Source organism: Humulus lupulus, chromosome 5 (genome assembly GCF_963169125.1).
Source record: "Humulus lupulus chromosome 5, drHumLupu1.1, whole genome shotgun sequence".
NCBI lineage: Eukaryota > Viridiplantae > Streptophyta > Magnoliopsida > Rosales > Cannabaceae > Humulus > Humulus lupulus.
Window position 1 is genome coordinate 197,812,704 of NC_084797.1, and position 23,692 is coordinate 197,836,395.

A 23,692-nucleotide genomic window follows, 5' to 3' on the forward strand; every position below is an offset into this window, starting at 1 on the left:
TTATAGAATTTTGAGTTACTTAAAGCAAAAACCAGGGAAAGGGCTGTATTTCAAAAAAATAAGTGATCGAAATGTTGAAGTTTTCACTAACGCTAATTGGGCTGGAGCAATCGACTACAAAAATCCACATACGGTTATTGTACTCTCCTATGAGGTAACTTGGTAACATAATGAAGTAAAAAACAGTCTGTGGTTGCAAGGAGCAGTGCAGAAGCAGAGCACAGGGCTATGGCCAATGGAGTGTGTGAAGTCATCTAGACAAAAAGACTACTTGAAAAGTTGAAGATAAAGTATGAACATCCCATTCAACTCTATTGTGACAATAAATCCACTATCAGTATAGCTCATAATCTCGTTCACCACTACAGAATAAAACATGTAAAAGTGGATCGTCAATTCATTAAAGAGAAGATCGATGGAGGGATTATTTGTATCAAGTATGTGCCTACTAATCAATAATTGCTGACATACTTACAAAGGGATTGGCAGAGCAAGTGTATGATTTCCTATTAGACAAGCTTGGACTCATCAACATCTACCGTCAAGCTTGAGGGGAGTGTAGACAGATTTATTAAGAAAATCAAATCAGAATAAAATTCAAATCAATATGATTTGATTACTGCTGTAGGATCTATATGTACATATATACTTTCCTTGTTCATAGGATTTAGATTATTTTGTATTTATGTTTTTTATTTTGTACAGCCTATAAATGTACACTATTTTTCTTGTATTCAATATACAAGAATTATTCTCACGTAATATTTTTACACTTTTCCAACACTGTTAGGTCGTTGAAGATCTTATGAAAGTTTATGAGGAATTCCATCATAATGGTGTCGTCAATTTATTCACTTCTTCCATTTGCTACAGATATTTGATATTTATTTTGACTATATTGTCTTCTAGGTGAGAGTACTGTTGTAGACTTGAAACCAAAGAAATTGAGCATTGTCCATTAATTTATTTATTTCCTGGTTAAATGATTGCAAGGGGAAGGTCAAAGGGCCACATAGAGGCATAGTCACAGTCATTTAAGTGTTTGTATGTATGTCTTACTCTTAAGGTGCTTCACATAGTTGCATCAAGATTTCTTGTAGGTTGATATGTAAATAGTCAACTTTTGGTCAGAAATGTACAGTTTAAGTGAGATAACCTTTCTAGTAACTATAGCTGAGGTTTACGGCTAATTCTGTGAGACATTTAATGTCATTGTCATTGGTCAGAAATGTACAGTTTAAGTGCTTTAAGCCTTTGTAGTAACTATAGCTGAGGTTGATGGATGATTTTGTGAGACCTCTAATGTTATTGTCATACTCAGATGGTGTCCCATTGACCCATTCTTTTGAAGAATATGATCCATATCTGATTGATGGCTTGACTCACATTTCTCTCTATCTTACTTCATGTCTTATTGAGTGTTTTTACTCTATACTCGTCTTATTTCTCAATTATTAACAATACAAGGTCTGATGTTTTGTTTTAAAAAATATCTATCTAGTTCCCATATAATTGTTTTCTCCTATATGCAAGTTTTCTTTTCATTTTGTTCTAAATAATTTTTTTACTTATATTATTTTATTTTTATTTTGAGGCTGCAGTGTGTCTTTTGTGACAAGTTACTTTTTTGCAGGCTATTGGTCCAGAGCTGACTTTTTATAACACATCAAAAGATGTCGGGAAGTCACCTCTTCTCTCTAACCAACTATTGCATGCACAACTGGATGCATTTTGCAGGTCTAATCTTCTTTAATTTTTATTTTTTCCCCTTGAGTTGAATCATTATTGGATGATTTTTTCTTATAGCACTCATATTTAATGATTATAGAGTAAATTACAACTAAAATACCCAATGTTTTCGAAATGTTGAACTTTTATACTCAAATCTTTTTTTTTTTGCGGTAAATATACTTAATGTCTTCAAAATATTGCACTTTTATACCCAATTTTTTTTGTGATAAATATACCCAATGTTTTTAAAATATTGTACTTTTATATCTATTTTTTTTATTATTTTAAGAAATAATAAGAAAGTGTTTAGATAAATATAGGTTTTTAATTATTTTTAAAATTTTAAATTATTTTTCCTTTCTTATTCTTTCTCAAAATAACTATTTTAAATTAAAAATTAATAAATATTTTATTAAAATTAATTAAAATAATTGAAAACTTATATTTTTTCATCAATTTAAAATATAAGTTTATTACAAAAAGTGAAGGAAACATATAAGTTTTAATTATTTTGATTAATTTTAAAATTTTGAATAATTTTTTATTATTTTGAGAAAGAATAAGAAGGTGAAAATAATTTAAAATTAAAAATCTATATTTTTCCTTCACTTATTTTTCAAAATAATAATAAAATATAAGTATAAAAGTGCAATATTTTGAAAACATTATGTATATTTACCGCCAAAAATAAAGTTTGGGTATAAAAGTGTAATATTTTGAAGACATTGAGGATATTTACTAAAAAAAAAAAAGGATTGGGTACAAAAATGCAGCATTTTGAAAACATTGGTATTTTAACCGCTATTTACTCGTGATTATACAATTATTTTCAAATGGGTACTTCCACCATATCACATAAAAGTAAAAGTAAAATTTCATGGCATGAATGTATGCTCATAACTTTGGATTTGATACGTGTATGTTAGTTCTATATATGGATTTCTGTTTGAAAGGGGTTTAGGAGTGCCTTTTTTCTTCATGATTGATTTTCCCATTGTATATACTTGACTGTATTCTGTGGAATACCAAGATACAATCTATTATTTTGGCTTATTAATACTGAGAACCATGTTTTATATGGTAATGTGTTGAATTGCATGATACTGGACAGTCTTTCATCATACGGCTTATTTGTTTGCATCTCAACTCATATATGTCTCTTGACTACTTGAAATAGTGTCAAACATAGATCTGTCGTATGCATTGTTGTGATATATCATTTAGAAAGTCATGCATGTTTATTTGTTTCCACTCGTAAATATAAAATATACACATCTAGTTGCATGCTTGTTCTGAAAGCTTAACATTTACAAAATATTCTAGTACCAGGAAATAAAAGTACGAATTTGGAGTAAAAACACCTAGAAATTTAGCAATATTAATATGACCTTTAACGTGCATATGCTGTTACAGGCTTGTTATGAAGGGAGAAACAATGGAAATGAGTGCGAAAGCACTTGGTTTGACCATGGAGAGTAATGGAATCAGAATTCTGGAGCCTTTTGATACCTCTATAAGCTATTCAAATGCTACGGGAAAGACCAATATACATGTTTCTGTTTCAGATATATTCATGAATTTTTCTTTCAGTATTTTAAGACTATTTTTAGCAGTTGAAGAAGACATTTTGGCCTTTCTAAGGATGACTGCTAAAAAAATGACAGTGATCTGCTCCCAGTTTGATAAGGTTGGAATGATAAAAGGTATGAAAGAATACTCGGTCACTCTTTTGTTATTAATTCAGCAAATATAGCCTGTGTTTGCTTTCTGATGACAGATTGTTTGGTTCTGGCACCCCAGATCCCGGTAGTGAACAAGTATATGCCTTCTGGAGACCTCATGCACCACCTGGTTTTGCAATTCTGGGAGACTTTCTGACTCCATTGTCAGTTTACTTCAACTCTGTTTTCTCTTGATTATCGGTCATGTTTCAATGTTGGAAAATATTTATATATTAGTCTCCATGTAACAGGGACAAGCCACCTACAAAAGGAGTGATTGTAGTGAATTCCAACTATACAAGAGTCAAGAGACCCGTGTCTTTCAAATTGATATGGCCTCCTTCAGAATCTGGAAACTTAACATATGGAGATTGCTGTTCTGTTTGGTTTCCTGAAGCACCCAAAGGTTATGTTGCATTAGGCTGTGTGGTTTCCCCTGGAAGAACTCAACCACCACTATCTTCTACTTTTTGTATCTCAGCTTCATTAGTTTGTTCGTGTTCCTTAAGGGACTACATTGCAATCAATACAGCCAACTTGTAAGTGGTATTTTGAATTTTCAGATCAAATTTGTTGTATTAAAGCTGTCAATGCCTTGAGCTCAAGATCAAAACTTACCTGCATTATAACCAAATTCTTGACTGTTATCGAAATTATTATAAACTGGGTACATTTTATCCATGGCAGGATTCTTATCATAGTAATTAAGGCAGCAATATTATTACCGGTTACTAATCTTGATGCATCTTTTTGATCAGGCTAGTGGATAGATTTAGGTTGTAGGCACTTTGAATAATATAGGTCCTATCATGTTGGAACTCTTATTAACAGGTGTTTTACTTGCTATATTAGTAGTTTTCTGATTTAAGAGTCACTAAATAAGATGTGTCAGTACTACAAAAGTTTTACTCACCAACTTAAAAGTGTAATTGGGATTAGTAACTTGAGAACCCACGAAATTGAGGAATGTGCTTACTTCATATCAACTTTTGGCCCTGGTTATTTTTTTGAATGCTATAGTACTCATCCATTTTATTTTTTGCAGAGGCATCCCAAGTGTGGCATTCTGGCGTGTAGAAAATTCTATTGGTACGTTTTTGCCAGCAGATCCCACTACTTATAACTTGATAGGTAGAGCGTATGATTTACGCCACATTATGTTTGGGTCCCTGGAAGCCTCTTCAAAAACTTCTAATAGTATGAATACCCAAGCTTCTTCATCTGGCGACCATCACACTTGCCAATCGGAAAGACTAGCATTGAACTCTGCTCAGCATTTTGAAGCGGTTGCTACTTTTCAATGGATATGGTGGAATCAGGGTTCAAACTCAAGAAAACAATTATCAATATGGCGGCCAGTAGTCCCTCTGGGAATGGTGTATTTTGGTGATGTTGCTGTCAAGGGGTAAACAATACTTGTGGATTTGTAATTGACTTATGTTACATCTATTTCATTAAATAGTCCACATTTTCTACATAAAAATAAGTTGCATCTACTCTTTTGAACTTAGGTATGAGCCTCCACATAGCTGTATTGTTCTCCGTGATACTGATGATGAAGATCTTTTCAAAACTCCTTTGGGTTTCCAGCTTGTTGGGCAAATCAAGAAACAGAGAGGAATGGAAAGTATGTCTTTCTGGTTACCTCAAGCTCCTCCTGGGTTTGTTTCCTTGGGTTGTATTGCATGTAAGGGAACCCCAAAGTCAAATGAATTCAGCACATTGAGATGCATGCGCAGTGACTTGGTAACTGGGGATCAATTTTTGGATGAGAGTCTCTGGGAATCATCTGATTCTAAGGTTGCAACAGGGACATTTAGTCTATGGGCAATTGGTAATGAGTTGGGGACCTTTATCGTACGCAGTGGCTTCAAAAAGCCTCCTAAAAGATATGCTTTAAAGCTTGCAGATACAGATGTACCTAGTGCTTCAGATGACACTGTAATTGATGCTGAAATTAGGACCTTTTCTGCTGCACTTTTTGATGACTATGGTGGCTTGGTAAGAATTCATATTCCAAAAGCTTTATGTGAAGCTGTTAGACAATTTTGAAAACACCTGTCTTTGGACATTTATTGGTGATTGAGATTTTGGGCACAATAATCATTTTGTTAGTGATTACACAAGCACCAATTTCTAATTTGTGCTTGAAACGAATTATTTTAATGGAGAGGAATAATGGTGACAGGACAATCCTTTAAGATAGATCAAAATTCTGTTGTTTAGAATCATCTTAGAGTTTTATTGTAATTGGAACCATGTGGTCCAAGTTTCTGTTTGGTTATCTTGTTACTAGGTGGTGGATTCCTAGTACTCATCCTTTCTTTATTTTTTCCCATTAATAAAATTTCTTGGTTTTTGAAAAAAATGACGGCAGCTCATTTCTTAATGATTTCATCCTTTGATTTGTCAGATGGTCCCATTGTTCAATGCGTCTTTAAGTGGAATAGGGTTCAGTTTACATGGAAAAAAGGACTATTTGAATTCTACTGTCAACTTCTCTTTGGCTGCTAGGTCCTACAATGACAAATATGAATCCTGGGAGCCTCTTGTTGAGCCAGTGGATGGATTTTTAAGGTTACTTCTTTTCTTTCTACATTACTTATATAAACACAATTAAGCAAGCATTTATTTTAGTCGAAAAAAAAATTGACTACTTGGAGAATTTGATATAATACATTGAGTTTGCACACTAGTTTTCCTCATTGATTTTTCAATATCCATTTTTATGGGGGGATAAAAATCAGTTGAAATAACTGTCAGACTATTAGCTTTACTTGTAAATGAGTCACTTCATTCTCCACTACTTGCAGAAATTGTTCTCTTTATATTGTTTCTATTTATTCCATGCCCATTTTTTCTTCTGGTGCATAATTAAGAACTTGTTTTATCTTTCCTACATAAGAACTATTTATTCCAGAATATTGTAATTTTACTTTGTTAAATTTAGTTTTTTAGTACTTTATTATACTTTTATTTCTGCTTTCTATTTTAGTTATTTTGCTGATCTTTTTCCACTTCCAGGTACCAATATGATCTCAGTGCTCCAGGTGCAGCTTCTCAGTTGCGTCTAACATCTACAAGGGATCTGAATCTGAATATTTCTGTATCCAATGCTAATATGATAATTCAAGCTTATGCTAGCTGGAACAATCTTGGTAATGTCCAAGCATATCATGCAACAACTGTAAGTCTTTTCTCTTTCAATAGATTATTTATATTCTGTTTGTTGACTTTATGCTCTTTCTCAAATTTATTTATGGATGTTTTTTTTTTAAACAGGAGAGTTTTTCTCCATCATCTGGTGGAAGATCTATTATTGACGTTCATCACAAGAAAAACTACCACATTATCCCTAAAAACAAACTTGGGCAGGATATTTTTATTAAAGCTACTGAATTAAGGGGTCTGACAAACATAATTAGAATGCCTTCTGGGGATATGAAGCCGATAAAAGTTCCTGTTTCAAAGAACATGTTGGACTCACACTTGAAAGGAAAACTTTACAAGAAAGTTAGACCAATGATTATAGTTGCTATAGCTGATGCTGAGGTATTTCACTTTGACAGAATTGTTCATAGTTCCTCCATGCCCTTCTACCTTTTACCTTGTGACAATGATTTTACTCACCTTATCTAAACTAATTCAGCTTCCAAGAATGAGAGGGTTGACTTCCCCACAATATACTGTGGCAATCCGTCTCACACCAGACAGGAGTCTTGCTAGTGAAGTAATGCTTCAGCAACAGAGTGCGCGCACTTGTGGAAGCAGCTCGGATTACATATCTTCTGAGAATGAATTGGTCAAGTGGAATGAAGTATTCTTTTTCAAAGTTGATTCTGCAGTACGTGACTTGAAACATTTGATTCTTCTTGATATCTTTTTATACACTTTGCTATCATGTCTTTTACCACCCTACTATTATGCCTATTTTTTCGCCCTGATGATTTCAGCTCTTTTGATTTGTCTCTTTTGTGAATTATAGTTGCAGTAAATTTCTGCTTGTCAATTATGTTCTGTGTAATGGATTTTGTGACTTTGCAGCTGTTTTGATAAACTTATGCCAAAAATGAATGAATAAAATACAAATCTAACTGCAACAATAGAAGATAAGATTCGTAAAATGTTTTATAAGTTACATGCAAAAATAATGTTAATGTCGATTTTGCAGTCCTTCGCCTGCCAATATCAACTTTATGATGTACTTGTTTTGTTTCTTATCAAAAGAAAAAAAAATAATATCACCTTTGTGATTGTTGGATTCTTCAATTTGAGAATAATGGTGATTTAATCAGTATTATATATTGCTTAATCTGAATTGAAGAATCTGATTTTAGTGTATGTTCTACCTTTCACACACGAATCCAAATGTTGGTGGATTTTTCCCCCCTTCAGTTAATGCTTTCTTAGGTTTTTGATATGCCCGTACTTCCATATTTCATTTTGAAGATTTGTGATGGGATCGGTGCATTTGTTTCTTTAACTTTTGCATTGGATGAAGCAGACTCCTTTAAACAATTATATTTCCCTTGGCCTTTTTCTACTCTTCTCTTCCCTTTTGCAGTGACCTGAAGTTATTCAATTGTAACTTGTGCAGGAGCACTACACGGTGGAGTTAATTGTGACAGATATAGGAAGAGGTATTTTTTACTTGGTTGCTTTCAATCTGAATAGTAAAGTCTATAGACTCTATACCTGACCCAAAAAAAAAAAACACTGGGAGACTGAGGGATTAAAACTATGGCTGGAATTTATTTGAAAGGCGTAGTAGTGCCACTTAAGTAGTCCTTATATTCATATGCCTGGAGTACATTGCTTTTAAGAAAATGTAAACCAATATCAACTATGGAAAAGGTACAAAGTAGACTGCTGGTGATACAATCAGGATTTTTTTTTGGTTCATTTATATATGTAAATGTATATATTTATATATAAACTGCCACATTACTGTGTGTACACCTTGTTACTACTCACACACACACATATATATTGTAATTTGTAAGAAATGGGTTTTCTTAATTTTATCACTTTTTTATTTCACTAAGGTCTTTCTCTTCAAGTTATTGAAATTTGTCATTTGGTTTGCATTTATCAACTTTGCGTCGTAACTTATGCATTATGTACAGGTGTCCCTGTTGGATTCTTTTCATCACCTTTAAAGCAGATGGCAGTTGAAGAGAACCCAGATGCATATGATCATTTGAATAGATGGAAGTGGATAGAACTAACCTCAGTGGAAACCTCGGTAAAGTTCTTTCACTATACTTTATACTTGTTTCCATATTATAGCTGAAATGCTAAACCTTGCCTGAATGATATTTGCGCAGAATGAGATTCAAGGGGAAGACTGTAAAGAGTCATGCGGAAGAGTGCGGTGTTGCATAATTTTGTCACCAAGATCTGAAACTGAGAACGATGATCAATCTGCCATTAGCAATCAAAGATCTGGGTTTGTTCAGATAAGCCCAACCAGGGAAGGGCCTTGGACTACAGTTAGGCTGAACTATGCTGCTCCTGCTGCTTGCTGGCGATTAGGGAATGATGTTGTCGCCAGTGAAGTAAGCATCAAGGATGGCAATAGATATGTTAATATTAGATCTCTGGTTTCAGTATCTAATGCTACAGAATTTGTACTCGAATTATGCCTTGCTTCCCAAGCTTCTAGGGAAAACATGAAAGCACCGAATGATGCAAGTGACCTAGAAGGTGTACAAGTTGATTTCAAAGAAATTTGTATTGGGAGTTTGAGACCTGGAGATACTGTGCACGTGCCTCTGTCTGCTTTGAAACAGACAGGAGTGTATGCATTGCGATTAAGGCCATGTAAACTTAGTAATCCAATTGAATATTCTTGGAGCTCTCTGGTAGAGAGGTTTAATCAATTAGAAGATCCAAGTACTCCTTTCTTACCAGAAGGGATAAGTGTGTCGTCTCTTGTTGAATCGGAGGAACTTTTATACTGTACCGAGATAAGTGGAACATCTTCAAGTAGTTCTCAGAAAATGTGGTTTTCTGTAATCATAAAAGCAACAGAGATAGCGAAAGACATTCGATCTGATCCTATTCAGGATTGGAATCTTGTTGTCAAGTCCCCACTATCTATCACCAATTTTCTTCCCCTTGTGGCTGAATTTTCTGTTTTAGAGATGCAAAAAAATGGAAATTTTGTTGTCTGCTCAAGGGGTGTTTTCGGTCCTGGGAAGACTGTGAATGTTCATAATGCTGATATAAGAAATCCTTTGTTCTTTTCACTGCTTCCTAACAGAGGATGGCTCCCTGTGCATGTGAGATTTTAATGCTGGCCTACTTGTTTGTGTTGTGCTGATATATGTTTCTTGAATTTGACTCTTAAACATTTTGATTACACAGGAAGCTGTTCCTTTGTCTCATACAAAAACAATTAGTTTGAGAAGCTCAATAACTGGAAGGTTTCATACATCAATCTCAAATCATTTTGAATGTTTTATTTTCTTATGTGCAGTAATTTTTTGTTTTCTTATGTGCAGTAATTTTGTTTATTTATTATTATTATCCTCTTGTTTGATGTGCACATTTTTTTTCCAGGGTGGTTCAAATTATTCTTGAACAAAATTTTGATAACGAACAACTGCTGCACGCTAAGATTGTCAGAGTGTATGCTCCATATTGGCTTGATATTGCTCGATGCCCCTCACTTACATGTAGACTTATAGATGTGACAGGAAAAAGGCACACATGGAAGTTCAGTGTTCCATTTCACTCTAAAAAGAATAATGAGGTTGTCCTGGAGGAAATAACAGATGAGGAAATGCATGAAGGTCATACAATCACATCGACTTTGAATTTTAAATTGTTGGGTATTGCAGTTTCCATTGCTCAATCTGGCAAGGAGCAGTTTGGACCTATTAAAGATCTTTCTCCTCTTGGTGACATGGTATATGTCAAATATATTATCATGGAGAAACTCTTTACGTTAAAAAAGAATAATTATTTTAAGATATTTTTTTTCCTGTTCCTCCTAGGACGGAGCAGTGGATCTGTACGCTTTTGATGAAGAAGGGAATTGCATGCAGCTTTCCATTACCACAAAATCATCTCCCTTTCCATCTATACCTACAAAGGTAGCTCTAGAAGTATATAAAGAATTTATAAATAATAACATACAGTGTTTAATCCGTCGCTTGTTTTTAGGTGATATCCATCCGGCCATTTATGACTTTTACCAACAGAGTTGGTCAAGACATATTGGTTAAGCTAAGCAGTCAAGATGAACCAAAAATTCTTCGTGCATCAGATTCAAGAGTCTCCTTTTCATATCGTCAATCAGGTGGACCTGATAAACTCCAGGTTAGTGAACTGCTTATTGTTACATCAGATCAGTGTCATTGTTTCTTATTTTTTTTTAAATATATATTATTTATACATAGTTCATCCTCTAATTCATTTTCTGCAGAGAGCAGTAATTAGTTGCTTGCCTCTAAATGTAACCAACACTTTTATTAGGAATAAAGTGTAAAGTTTTTAATGGGAGAGACAAGAGAGTATATGGAATTAAGTAGTATGTGGCTTTGTGGTCTCAGTAAATCCATCTGATGTTTTCTAATCATCTGAAGGATTGGGCCTATATTTTGTAGGGGGGACTTCATTTCCCTATCCTGTAGTTCTTATTTTATCTTAATTTATCATAAATATCGAGGGCAAATTTGACATTATTTTGACACTGAAATCTCTGAAGTTATATTTATTTGAAAAACTTATTAAAAATCAAATAATTGTAAAATTAGTAATAAAATAATATAAATTTACGCTATGATAAAAATTAAATAAAAAGTGCTTTGTCTTTTAAACTATGATAATATCCTATATAATTTGAATATTATTATAAAGTATAAACGTTTTTTTTCTTCCTTTTCATATGTTTGAATGCATGTGAATATTTATAAGTGTTAAAATTATAGGATATTATCATTTATTTTATTATTCAAATAATTTTTTATTTAGTATTATAAAATAAAATAAAAATATATGTTTGAATTTCTTATAAAATTCTAATGGTGCAAAAAATTATGTTATTTATGACTTATATTGTAATTTTTTTATTTAAGGATTTAAAAAAAATACGACTTTAATATAAAAAAAAATATAGTTTTATTTAAAATAGCAAATTTACCATCTTGTGACACACGAAAATACACTGAATTTATTAGTTGTGCTGTGTAACAATACAACATTAATTGAACTTTACGGAATTTTCTTAGAATTAATGAATTTTTGGGGGGTTTTGCTATTAAAAAGCCAAAAACAATGGTTCACTGTCTCAGACCTTTTCTTACAAAGAACGCCTATGAAGGGAATATCACTTGAAAGGGACTTCGTTTCTGAATGTTTTCCATCATTTTAATTTGATTCCTTGCTAACATTCTGTTTATTATGTTTTTTTTTATAAATTAATATTAGATTAATTTTCTCTTTACAAATGATGAGATGTGTTGTGTCTGCAATGTCCAGCGTTACAGTGTATGTAAGTCCACTATAATGTCATCAATTTATTAGTACTCCTAGCTGGACCTTCAACTAGTAGTTTGGATATCAATTTTCTGTCTGAGTAGAAGATAGGTGCTTTTATTAATTACAGGGTAAATGAAGGAAGAACATACTGACTAGCTAACATTTGCAACATCTAGAACTTGTTAATATCAAGGTGAACTATTCTCTTTAAGCATAGTGAATGTGGACCAAGATTTTAATCAACATGGAAAGTTGAAAATAAGATAGTTCATTGTTTTAATTGATTTACTACAAGTTTTAGCGTGGCCTTTAGCTGAAGTTTTTTTTCCCATCCAATATATATATATATATATATATAATATTCATTAAATTGATTGCTGAAGAATCTCCTTATTTCAATCTGTAGGTACAATTGGAAGGTACCAATTGGTCATTTCCAGTTCAAATTATAAAGGAGGACACACTTTTTCTTACTTTAAGGAGGCGTGATGGTTCTAGAATATTTTTGAGGACAGAAATTCGGGGCTACGAAGAAGGTTCACGCTTCATTATTGTATTTCGTCTGGGGTCAACTGATGGTCCTATCAGGTACTTTTATATTAGAATAATTATCTGTATTGTAGTTGTGTTTGTATGCGGATGTTGGTTGTGACTAACTTAGAGAACTTTGCTTGAGCAGAATTGAGAATAGAACAAAAAATCAAACAATCAGTATTTGCCAGTCTGGTTTTGATGAAGATACTTGGGTACACTTAGAACCTCTTTCAACAACAAATTTTTCTTGGGAAGATCCATATGGTCAACAGTGTGTTGATGCTAAGGTCATCAGCGGGTCTAGTGTTGATGTTTGGAAAATTGATCTGGAGAGGGTTGGATTACATGCTGCAGAGAATGAGGGATTGGGATTGCAATTCCATGCTGTAGAAATAGCTGATACCAAGGTGGTTTGGTTCACAGATAAGAGGGATTCAGGATCAATTTCATGTGAAGAAATAAGGAGTTTGGCGCTTGCTGGAAAATGGGAACATTCTTATACACAGAACAATACACAAAACAATACTTCTCCTATTGAACTCATTATTGAGGTGGGGGTTATAGGGATTTCTATAATAGACCATAGACCAAAAGAGCTCTCTTACATCTACTTGGAGAGAGTTTTCATATCATATTTGACTGGCTATGATGGTGGAACAACAAGCAGGTAAGGCATCTCCTTATAGTCTACAAACTTGTGTTCTACCTTTCTTTGTTTTCATTTTTGTTACAAGAGGTGAAACGAATTGTATTTACTTGTATTTCAATGAGAAATAAACATATATTTATATTCAAACTAGGGAAGCTATTGTAGGAAACTATGAGAGAATAAGGAACTAATTAGTCCTAATTTACAGCTAATATAAACAACTAATATACAGCTAACACTCTCCCTCAAGCTAGAGCATATATATTAATCATGCCCAGCTTGTTACAAAAATAATCAACCCGCACCCCATTTAATGCTTTTGTAAAGATGTCCCCTTGTTGTTTGCCAATCTTTACATATCCTGTGGAAATCAAGTCTTGTTGAATTTTCTCACGAACAAAATGACAATCAATTTCGACGTGCTTAGCCGCTCATGGAACACAGGATTAGATGCAATATGAAGAGCAACTTGGTTATCACACCACAATTTTGCTGGTACTGAAGTCTTAAGTCCTACTTCAGTCAATAGCTGATAGATCCACATTACCTCACACAGACTGTGCCATAGTCCTATATTCTGACTTTGCGCTTGATCGTGACACAACATTTTGCTTTTTACTCTTCCAAAAGACCAAATTCCCTCCAACAAAAATACAATAACCTGAAGTGGATCTTCTATCCACTTTGGAACCTGCCCAATCTGCATCTAAGAAACCCTTAATAAGAGTGTGCCCATGACCTGCGTACACAATACCTCGTCCTGGTGCTCCTTTCAAGTAACACAAAATTTGTTCTAATGTTGCCCAATGATGAATTGTTGGAGATGACATGAACTGACTGACAACACTAACTGAGAATGCAATGTCTGGACGAGTCACGGTAAGATAATTTAACTTTCCAACCAACCTGCGATATCTTTCAGGATCTTCAAATGGTTCCCCATTTCTTGTAAGGTGCACATTAGGATTCATTAGAGTACTACAAGGCTTTGCTCCCAATTTTCCTGTCTTAGTCAGTAAATCAATGACATACTTTTTTTGAGATAGAAAAATACCTTGTTTACTCCAAGTTACCTCAACTCTCAAGAAATACTTGAGCACCCCCAAATCCTTCGTGTGAAACTAAGTATGAATGAAGAGTTTAAGAGATGAGATTCCTTTAGTATCATTTCCAGTAATAACAATATCATTCACATACACAACCAATAGAATAATACCGGCAGTTGATCGTTTATAAAACACAAAATGATCAGACTTGCTTTTCAGCATATCGAATTTCTTAACCGCCTAACTAAATTTACCAAACCAAGCACGAGAACTTTGCTTCAAACCATATAAAGATTTTCGAAGACGATAGACTCGCCCTGACTCCCCCTGAGCAACAAAACCAGGAGGTTGCTCCATATACACCTCCTCCTGAAGATCTCCATGAAGAAAAGCATTCTTGATATCCAGCTGATGTAGAGGCCAATGATGGGTAGCTGCCATTGAAATAAACAATCGAAGAGATGTCAACTTAGCAACAAGAGAAAAAAGTATCACAATAGTCCACTCTATAGGTTTGAGCATAACCCATAACAACAAAATGGGCTTTTAATCGAGCAATTGATCCATCTGGATTGACCTTAACAGTGAATACCCATTTGCACCCTATGACCCGTTTTCCTGAAAGTAAATCGACCAAGTCCCAAGTATCATTGCCATCTAAAACATTCATGTCTTCTATCTTGCATCATGCCAACCAAGATGAGATATGGCTTCACGAACAGCATTAGGAATTGAAATAGAATCAAGGGAAGCAATAAAAGAACAAGAAGAAGATGACAAGTGGTTATAAGAAACAAAAGAAGAAATAGAATAAGTGCACTGACGTTTACCTTTACGTAGCACAATGGGAAGATTATCGTTTGGGACCGAATCTGATGACGAAGAAGCAGGTGCAGGATATGAAACAGGAGGTAGATGCCTGGTGTACACTTTAATAGGAGGTTAACGAGTAACTTTTTGGCCTTCTTAGGTAAAAGGACTTGTAGTTTCGTTTCCCCTCTTTTATTATTAACCTTTTTTTTTTCATTAATAAAAGTTTTTTCTTTATATATATATTTACATATATAGCCAATATTGTTCAACCTGCTAACAATATAATCCTTTATAAGAATTTATAATCCAACATGCTATCAAACTCCTGAAATTATGCTCTCCAGTTAGTTTTAATTTCAAGCATCAAATCTGTTATTTATCATGGGCTTCTCATTGAAGATAACTATTTGGTGCTATTCAATACATGTCTATCTACACAATGACCCAATATCTGTACCCTCACATGAAGGAGTAGAATATAAAAAATTATATTAGCCAAAATCCAATCAAGTGTAATCCAATAACATAAATTTACCCTTGCTTCTACTACTTGACACATTCAAATCCAACCTTATTACCACTTTTTTCTTTCTAATTTTGTATTTAATGTTATTAGATATGATTCATTAAATATACAAGTTGTGCATGTTTTTCATGTCTACCAGATTCAAGCTCATACTAGGCCACTTGCAGCTGGACAACCAGCTTCCTCTGACTTTGATGCCAGTCTTGTTGGCACCAGAAGCCATCTCTGGTACGCACAATCCATTCTTCAAGATGACTATTACAATGCGTAATGAGAATACTGATGGCATCCAGGTCTACCCATATGTGTACATACGGGTAATGCTTTGTTGATATTTTAGTTTGCAATGTTTAGGGCAATGAAAGGTATTTATTAAATTTATAAAAGTTGTGTTGATATTATAGGTTAACGACAAGACTTGGAGGTTTAATATTCATGAACCAATAATTTGGGCTTTGGTAGATTTTTATAACAATCTCCATTTAGACCGCCTTCCCAAGAGCTCTAGCGTCATAGAAGTTGATCCAGAAATACATATTGGGTAAGTGCCCCTTATATTTTTGTTAGAGGCTACCGTTCTAAAGTTTCGTAAAAGAATATCGTGGTTTGCAGATTTATCTGAATTGATGCATTATATAATCCCTAGATTTATACAACAATCTTATAGCAGTTCCAGTTGTGTATCTGTTTTCCTGACTTCTTAACCATTGATTCTCTCATGGTCGTTTTTTGTGCTGCTGCCTTGCAAGATACAAAATGATTTGTTATATCGAGCATCTAAAACTTGCTTGAATGTTGATCTGTACAAAAATAGTACCTGGCACACTGAAGAATTATGTGTTAATGAATTTCATTTCTTCTTTTAAAGAAGATAACCCCCTTTGGGTTCACAATTTTTAAAACCACCAGTTTTGAACATTTGATTTAGAAACATAAAAAAAAAAATAGATGAATATAATTAATTGCTCTAGAAGCACAAATTGTGTATTTCAAAGATATGAAAAGTTCCTATCTAGGATTCAGGGAAAAAGTGTTTAGTCAGTCGTTTTCATTTTTAGTGAGGGCTGGAGATCTGATTTTGAAATCAGTATTCAAAACAAGGCTACCAATTGCTGGTTGTTCAATCTCTTTTTTGTGTTTAGAGAATCATAAAATGGCTTACAATATTTAAAACAGGCCTGAAGTTTCTTTGTATTTTCTTTGTTCTTTTTCCTATATGAAATACAATATGTGGTAAAATTTATTATATCATTTGGTTCTAAGTAAGGTGTTACTTATTGTTGATCTTCATTTCTTCAAGCTTATGATGCTCAGTTTGAATCTATCCATGCTATGCAGTGAACTACTTATACAAAAAGCATGCTTGTACAAAAAAAAAAATGATGCTCAGCATGTTTGAACTACTCATAAACATATTTTTTACTTTGTTATATTTCTGTGTGCAAATTATGCTTTTTTTTAATGATTTTATGTTGGTGTGTTACACGATCTTTCCAGATTAATAGATGTTTCGGAAGTAAGAATGAAGTTGTCACTGGAGACTGCGCCAGCTCAGAGACCTCATGGGATTTTAGGGGTGTGGAGCCCTATTTTATCGGCTGTTGGAAATGCATTCAAGATTCAGGTTGGCTTTTGCTTTTTTTTCTTTTTTTTTTCAATTTACTTTGTCTTCAGTTGATACAAGTATAATGTTACAAGAGACTGCTCCTTTTTTTTTTTCAAGTGCTTGACATTAATAAAAGGCTACTACCACATTTGACATTCTGATCCTTCTATTTCAGGTGCATCTGAGAAGGGTTATGCATAAAGACAGATTTATGCGAAGAAGTTCTATTAGTTCTGCTATTGGTAACCGAATTTTCAGGGATCTGATCCATAATCCTTTGCATTTGATATTTTCAGTAGATGTACTTGGTATGACAAGTTCGACATTAGCTTCCCTTAGTAGAGGGTTTGCAGAACTCTCTACTGATGGACAATTTATGCAGTTACGATCGAAGCAAGTAAGTTTTCTTAATCTCAGTTAAAGTATAATCAACGAATATACTTTGAAATGAACTAACTTTAAGATGGTTTAGGTTTGGTCAAGGAAAATTACTGGAGTGGGTGATGGCATTATTCAAGGAACAGAAGCTTTTGCACAAGGTGTTGCTTTTGGAATATCTGGAGTGGTAAAAAGGCCCATGGAAAATGCAAGGCAGAATGGTTTATTAGGACTAGCGCATGGGCTTGGGCAAGCTTTCATAGGGTTTTTTGCTCAACCTGTTAGTGGGGCTTTAGATTTCTTCTCATTGACTGTTGATGGAATTGGCGCTAGTTGTTCAAAATGCTTGGAAGCTTTGAATAGTAAGACCACGTTTGAAAGAGTCAGAAACCCCAGGGCTATCCACTCAGATAATATTCTAAGAGAATATTGTGAGAAAGAAGCTCTTGGCCAGGTACCTCTTCATGATATTATGCATTGTTAAGGATAAACTGGATTTTAAAAAAATAAGTGTATAAATAAAAGAGGAGGGAGCTGGAATCAAAATAAGAAAGTTGAAAATGGAATGTACTTTCACAGACTTTATAACGGTTGCATTTAGCTGCAGTGAGAATATTTATATAGTTATATGACAGAATATATAATTGTTAGAAGAACTGTTGCCCTGGTACTATTATAAGCATGAGTTAATGTTGGATTATATCAGTTCCTCTGTATCGCTCGATCTTCTTTCTTTTAAAAAGAAAAAAAAATGTATTCCTGTTGTGACTGTAGATGGTACTCTACTTAGCAGAAGCAAGTCGACACTTTGGATGTACTGAAATTTTCAAAGAGCCCTCAAAATTTGCCTGGTCTGATTATTATGAAGAACATTTTGTTGTCCCTCACAAGAAGATTGTCTTAGTGACCAATAAACGAGTCATGCTGCTTCAGGTTTGAGTCTCAACCATGAATCTAATCACTTATGGCACCAAGGTTTAGTTTGACAATCACTCTTCTTTCTTGTATCTTATGTCTTCTAGTGCCAAGCTCCAGACAAGATGGATAAGAAACCTTGCAAAATTATGTGGGACGTGCCTTGGGAAGAACTTATGGCTTTGGAATTGGCAAAAGCTGGCTGCAATCATCCATCCCATTTGATCCTCCATCTTAAAAATTTTGGGAGATCAGAAAATTTTGTCAGAGTTATCAAGTGTAATGCTGAAGAATCAGGGAGAAATGAACCGCAAGCTATTAGGATCTGCTCACTTGTACGTAAGATGTGGAAGACACACCAATCTGACATGAAAAGTCTAGTTTTGAAGGTAACTTTTTTAAAAAAAGAATAAGAAACGATTAATTTTATATTAATAGTAAATCTTATAGTCGAAGGAGAATTGTTAAGGCAATATACCTAAAGCTCGACTCACACACAGCCACAACTTACAAACTGATTCGTGTTTAGAAGATGATGCACTTAAAACCAAAATTACAAAGAGGAAAAACAAATTCTTACACTCTTTAGCCATATACCGACCCAAAGTTTAACTCTCTCCCAGATGTGCTCCGGCCCATTCTCCTTTTATATAAAATTCATATTGTTCCTCTCCAGCCAAATGTTGGTTGGCTCAGACTCTTGCATAGAAAATACCATGATGGGAAAACCACTTAGAAAGGTCTTTAATTCTGAATATTATCCCTCGTATGTACTTTATCCAGTGCTACCAGCCACCTGAAACTTTGATTGCGTAATTGCTAGTTTCCTTTGAAGATAAACTCTAGCACACATTCACAATTCTCCTTTCAGGTTCCAGCAAGCCAGAGACTAGTGCACTTTGCTTGGAATGAAGCTGATGGGAGAGAACTGCAGACATCAAAATCTATAATTAGGTCGAGAGAGCTGCTATCAGGCAGTTCTGCATCTGATGAGAGAAGATTTGTTAAACATGGTATCAACTTCAGAAAGATTTGGAGCAGCGAATTAGAATCAAAAAGTCGAATCACTTTGTCCAAAAAACAGGTACTTAAATAATTACTTCCAATCAACTACGTTTGGTGTTTTATAGGGGAGGATACTTCCATTTTTCTGTGATAATTACTGAAATATTATTTTACTTTTAGGTCCCAGAAGATGGTAGAATGTGTACTATTTGGAGACCAATTTGTCCGGACGGGTAATTGCAAAATTAGTATTTTACTTTGTTTTTTCCTTTTTCCTTTTCTTCAATAGTGTTGCTCTGCATTTTCTTGCTTCTGCTTTTAGCAAAAGCTTTTTCAGTTAAGACTTCTTTCACTAGTTTTCGTAATTAATTAACTTTAATCTTACTTTTTCAGTTATTGTATCTGTTGCTGTTGACTTTTTTTTATATGTAATATATATGTATATATTTTTTAGAAACAGTGTATCATTGTGATTTATATTTTATAAATAAAATTTCACCCAAACAACCTTTTTTAGACTGAAAATACAAATTAAACAGCATCAAAACATAAATACTCTACTACAAAACTTCCCACTTTCTCGTCAATCAGAAAAAAGAGAAAGGTTTACATTCTTCCTATCTTGAAATATCCTGCAGTTTCTTTCGAACCTTACCGCCCACATGACTGCCAATAACACAACAGAGTTCCAGAGAAACTTCTTGTTTTTATTAAGATCCCCACAAAATCTTGAGCCATAAAAAAATTTCTTGGGATGATTTACACCATCCGAAACTCTGACAAGAACTTTTGACCATGTGGATAATACAACTTCACAGACTGAACTTTTTTTGCAAAGAACACAACCGTGGGAAATGCATGATAAGGATTTCTTCTGTGGATATTATCACCCATTCAGATTCTATTAAAGGATGCTGGATACCAACCCACCAAAAACCTTTATCTGTGGATATTGACATAACATTTGATTCAAACTGTTTCCATAGGATCTTTAAAACTGTATTTCTTATATTAATGCTTTTTGATAGTTAGTGTTATCCCCGGTGTTTTGATTTGATCTCATTGCTTTTAGTACTGAAACGTTTGTGTTTACTTTCAGATATGTCTCAATTGGGGATATTGCTCGTATTGGCAGCCATCCTCCAAATGTGGCTGCTGTTTATTCTAACGTCGACAGATTGTTCGCTCTTCCAATGGGATACGACCTGGTAAGAATATACATATATATGTACACAAACATTCATAAGAGATTTATGTATTACCTAAGTTTACATTATGGTGGTCATGTCTCTACTGATCTGTAGTGACAATAGAAATAAGGGTAGTGTTTTCTTTCTTATGTACATTATGGTGTTCATGTCTACTAATCCATTCATGTATGTATTTGCACATTCGAACAAAAGTTTTAGGAAATTTTTTTCTGAATTATTAAGAAATGATGACTGGACTTTTGATGATTTATAAAACAAGACTTTGAGGGACTTACTTTCCTAGGAGATAGGGGAAGCTTTCTGTACTAACTATGTTTTTAGATTGCAGTTTTTCTCTTAGTTTTGTCTTATTATTGTGTTGCTAGAGTTGGGTTTCTTATATCTTAGTATTTCCCAAGTTTTCCTGTTTGTTATCAAGGTTTTCCTCTGCCATAAGTGAGGCTTTTAATACACTTGGGAGGAGGTCACTCATAGACGTGTGACCTTTGTCTCTTTTTCAAAAAACATATATATGAATTGCAAATTGACACACCATTAGGATTGTGTTTCAGCACAGCTATTTCCTACAAAAGAATATCACATCCTGCTTGTTAGATTTCTTTTGTTCGCATCACATTACTAAGAGTTATATAGAACATTGCATTACTACATACTAAGCTAGAAGGCGGTTGCCTTGAATGTTTTCATACAAGTCATTCTTCCTGGTTCTCATAGATTGGAAAACAAACATTATCAATGGCAGGTATGGCGGAACTGCTTGGATGATTATGTGACACCACTATCGATATGGTTGCCTCGTGCACCAGAGGGATATGTATCTCCTGGATGCATTGCTGTCGAGCGTTTTGAAGAGCCAGAACCTAATGCAGTGTACTGTGTGGCTGAATCACTTACTGAGGATTCTGAATTTGAAGAGCAAAAGGTTTGGTCAGCTCCAGATTCTTATCCTTGGGCATGCCACATATATCAAGTCAAAAGTGATGCTCTTCACTTTGTTGCTCTAAGGCAAAGCAAGGAAGAATCTGATTGGAGATCTACAAGGGTTCTTGATGATCCTCAGTCAATTCTGCAATCTTTTAACTCTCAGTGAACTATAAATTGCTGTTGAGGCCCTATTTATTTATTTTTTTGGCTTGCTGGCACTTATTTGTTTTGATTGTTTTGTGTACAGTGTATAGTATCTCCCTCTCTCTCTGAGTCTTTATCTTTTTAGACGTTGCTTGGATATTTTTGGACCTCATAGTGGCTTATGATACAAAGCCAGATTAAGTTGCACTAGTTTGTAGCGAAAATTTTCTCATTACGACTTATACAAGAACTGTATAGAATACAGTTCTGTATTCTATAAAAATTGAAATTGTTTTGGTTGCAAGAATTGTAGTTATTATCATTTTCGACTTTATGGTCGTTTTCAGCTTTAACAAAGTTAGCTAAGGGAGTTCTTGTTTTATTTCATGATGAAGCAACCAATACTAGATGGACAATAATTTTTATATGGGACGTAATATAGTATTTTGCAAGTACCAACTTAAATTCATTAAAGTAAAACAATGCAAGTCTTTACGGCTGATTATGCTATGTATGCATAATGAGTATTATGTAAGATGGATGCTAAATTCATGGATTAAAACAAATCACTTGGTATGAGAAGAGTATATTAGTTAGTAAAAGGAATGGATAATAAACTTATTTTTTTCCATCAATCTTTCAATATTTTTAATCTTCTTCTTAGATTGGTACAAGATTTTGAACTTTTATTGGGTATATGTTGAATCATTGTCTATAACAAGATTTGTTTATATAAATATATATTGTTGTAAAATGATATTTTTAATGTGTTATAATATTAAGGAATATTTACATAAGACATTGTTTTTTAAAGTTTATTTACAAAAATAATGTGTGCACAATTCTTTCTTCTTTCTTATTGTGCATGTCTGCCGACTAACGGAAGTCCTTGTGCACACGTGTCTATGGTGTGCACATGAGTCTAAGGTCAGAACCTAGCTGCCAAATGTCGTTTGACGTTGCTACACATGTTGGTCAAAGGTGACGAAAGTCCTTGTGCGCACATGCATTGGATTCATGAGAAGCCGACGAGTCTACAGTCATAACTTCGTTGCCAAATGTCGCTGGACGCCACTGCACATGTCGGTGAAAGGTGGCAATGGTGGCATTTTTACTATTTCAGCCATCCCGATGCCTGGGAATCCAGGAATGATACCATTAGAACAAGCTTTTCGAGAGGAACATAACCCAGTCACCCATTATACATACATCGTCGGTGTTTTCCGACGAGTTCGTGGGTATACCCCCGTGACTTTAAAAACTTTTTCCAGCGTCATCGTCGGCCATTTGAGTTCGTACCATCATGACCTACTTATCGAGATGATTATTTTGACATGTGGTAAGCATAACTTTCTTGCCATCATTGGTTTAGATTATTTGAAAATGTCGGTTTTGTATTGTGTTTCAAAAGTAACATTTTAGTTAATTTTTAATTTGGTTAAACAAAAATTAACTCAAATGAGTCACCAAAATATGTATATTTTGCTATGATTGAAAAGTAACTTCTACTTGGTTAATAAAAAAAACCACTATAAAATGGCATGGGGACTGAAAAAGTGTATTTTAACTTTACAGTAAAAGTTAATATATAGTATACTAAATAATACTTTTGTTCAAATAAGTTATATGGTAACTTGTGATACTATATGTAACTCATTAGTTTTTAAATGCTTAGTGGGGACTCATAATCTATTGACGTCAAAAAATGATGCTACTCTTTTAGTGTTTTTCCAAAATTCCCCTGACATATTTTTTTAGCCTATATCTTCTTCCTCTTTCTTTTTCTTGAAGAAAAAAATTCATGGGTAAGGTAAGTATAAGAGATCCCAATGAAATGACAAGTAAGTATCATTTAAGACACTAAGAATCGCATTTCGAACAGATCTAGACATGATTTTTGAGTTTTTTTCGTAATTTTTTTTAAGATTTGAAACTCTGAAATTTGCTAAATATCGATTTTGCTCAATGGTTGCTTGACTCATAATTAAAAAATATGTCACCC

General features: G+C 33.9%; 1 protein-coding gene across 2 annotated transcripts in view; it reads left to right on the forward strand.

The window, feature by feature from the left end:
• Positions 1 to 21,997, forward strand: part of LOC133778015 (uncharacterized) — a 53,858-nt gene extending 31,861 nt beyond the window's left edge. For both annotated transcript variants that reach the window (XM_062217816.1, XM_062217817.1), the window contains 30 exons: positions 1,634 to 1,737; positions 3,145 to 3,434; positions 3,532 to 3,616; positions 3,704 to 3,991; positions 4,498 to 4,857; positions 4,964 to 5,453; positions 5,866 to 6,029; positions 6,477 to 6,639; positions 6,735 to 7,004; positions 7,102 to 7,296; positions 8,050 to 8,092; positions 8,579 to 8,697; positions 8,780 to 9,736; positions 9,822 to 9,880; positions 10,017 to 10,365; positions 10,454 to 10,552; positions 10,623 to 10,778; positions 12,346 to 12,527; positions 12,619 to 13,140; positions 15,647 to 15,824; positions 15,912 to 16,048; positions 17,005 to 17,131; positions 17,289 to 17,510; positions 17,586 to 17,945; positions 18,266 to 18,424; positions 18,514 to 18,795; positions 19,278 to 19,490; positions 19,592 to 19,644; positions 20,511 to 20,619; positions 21,365 to 21,997. In XM_062217816.1, the coding sequence (XP_062073800.1) occupies positions 1,634 to 1,737; positions 3,145 to 3,434; positions 3,532 to 3,616; positions 3,704 to 3,991; positions 4,498 to 4,857; positions 4,964 to 5,453; positions 5,866 to 6,029; positions 6,477 to 6,639; positions 6,735 to 7,004; positions 7,102 to 7,296; positions 8,050 to 8,092; positions 8,579 to 8,697; positions 8,780 to 9,736; positions 9,822 to 9,880; positions 10,017 to 10,365; positions 10,454 to 10,552; positions 10,623 to 10,778; positions 12,346 to 12,527; positions 12,619 to 13,140; positions 15,647 to 15,824; positions 15,912 to 16,048; positions 17,005 to 17,131; positions 17,289 to 17,510; positions 17,586 to 17,945; positions 18,266 to 18,424; positions 18,514 to 18,795; positions 19,278 to 19,490; positions 19,592 to 19,644; positions 20,511 to 20,619; positions 21,365 to 21,712 (7,083 nt within the window). In that variant the 3' untranslated portion in view covers positions 21,713 to 21,997. The remainder of the gene's footprint in view (positions 1 to 1,633; positions 1,738 to 3,144; positions 3,435 to 3,531; positions 3,617 to 3,703; positions 3,992 to 4,497; positions 4,858 to 4,963; positions 5,454 to 5,865; positions 6,030 to 6,476; positions 6,640 to 6,734; positions 7,005 to 7,101; positions 7,297 to 8,049; positions 8,093 to 8,578; positions 8,698 to 8,779; positions 9,737 to 9,821; positions 9,881 to 10,016; positions 10,366 to 10,453; positions 10,553 to 10,622; positions 10,779 to 12,345; positions 12,528 to 12,618; positions 13,141 to 15,646; positions 15,825 to 15,911; positions 16,049 to 17,004; positions 17,132 to 17,288; positions 17,511 to 17,585; positions 17,946 to 18,265; positions 18,425 to 18,513; positions 18,796 to 19,277; positions 19,491 to 19,591; positions 19,645 to 20,510; positions 20,620 to 21,364) is intronic.
• The last annotated feature ends 1,695 nt before the right edge of the window (positions 21,998 to 23,692 follow it).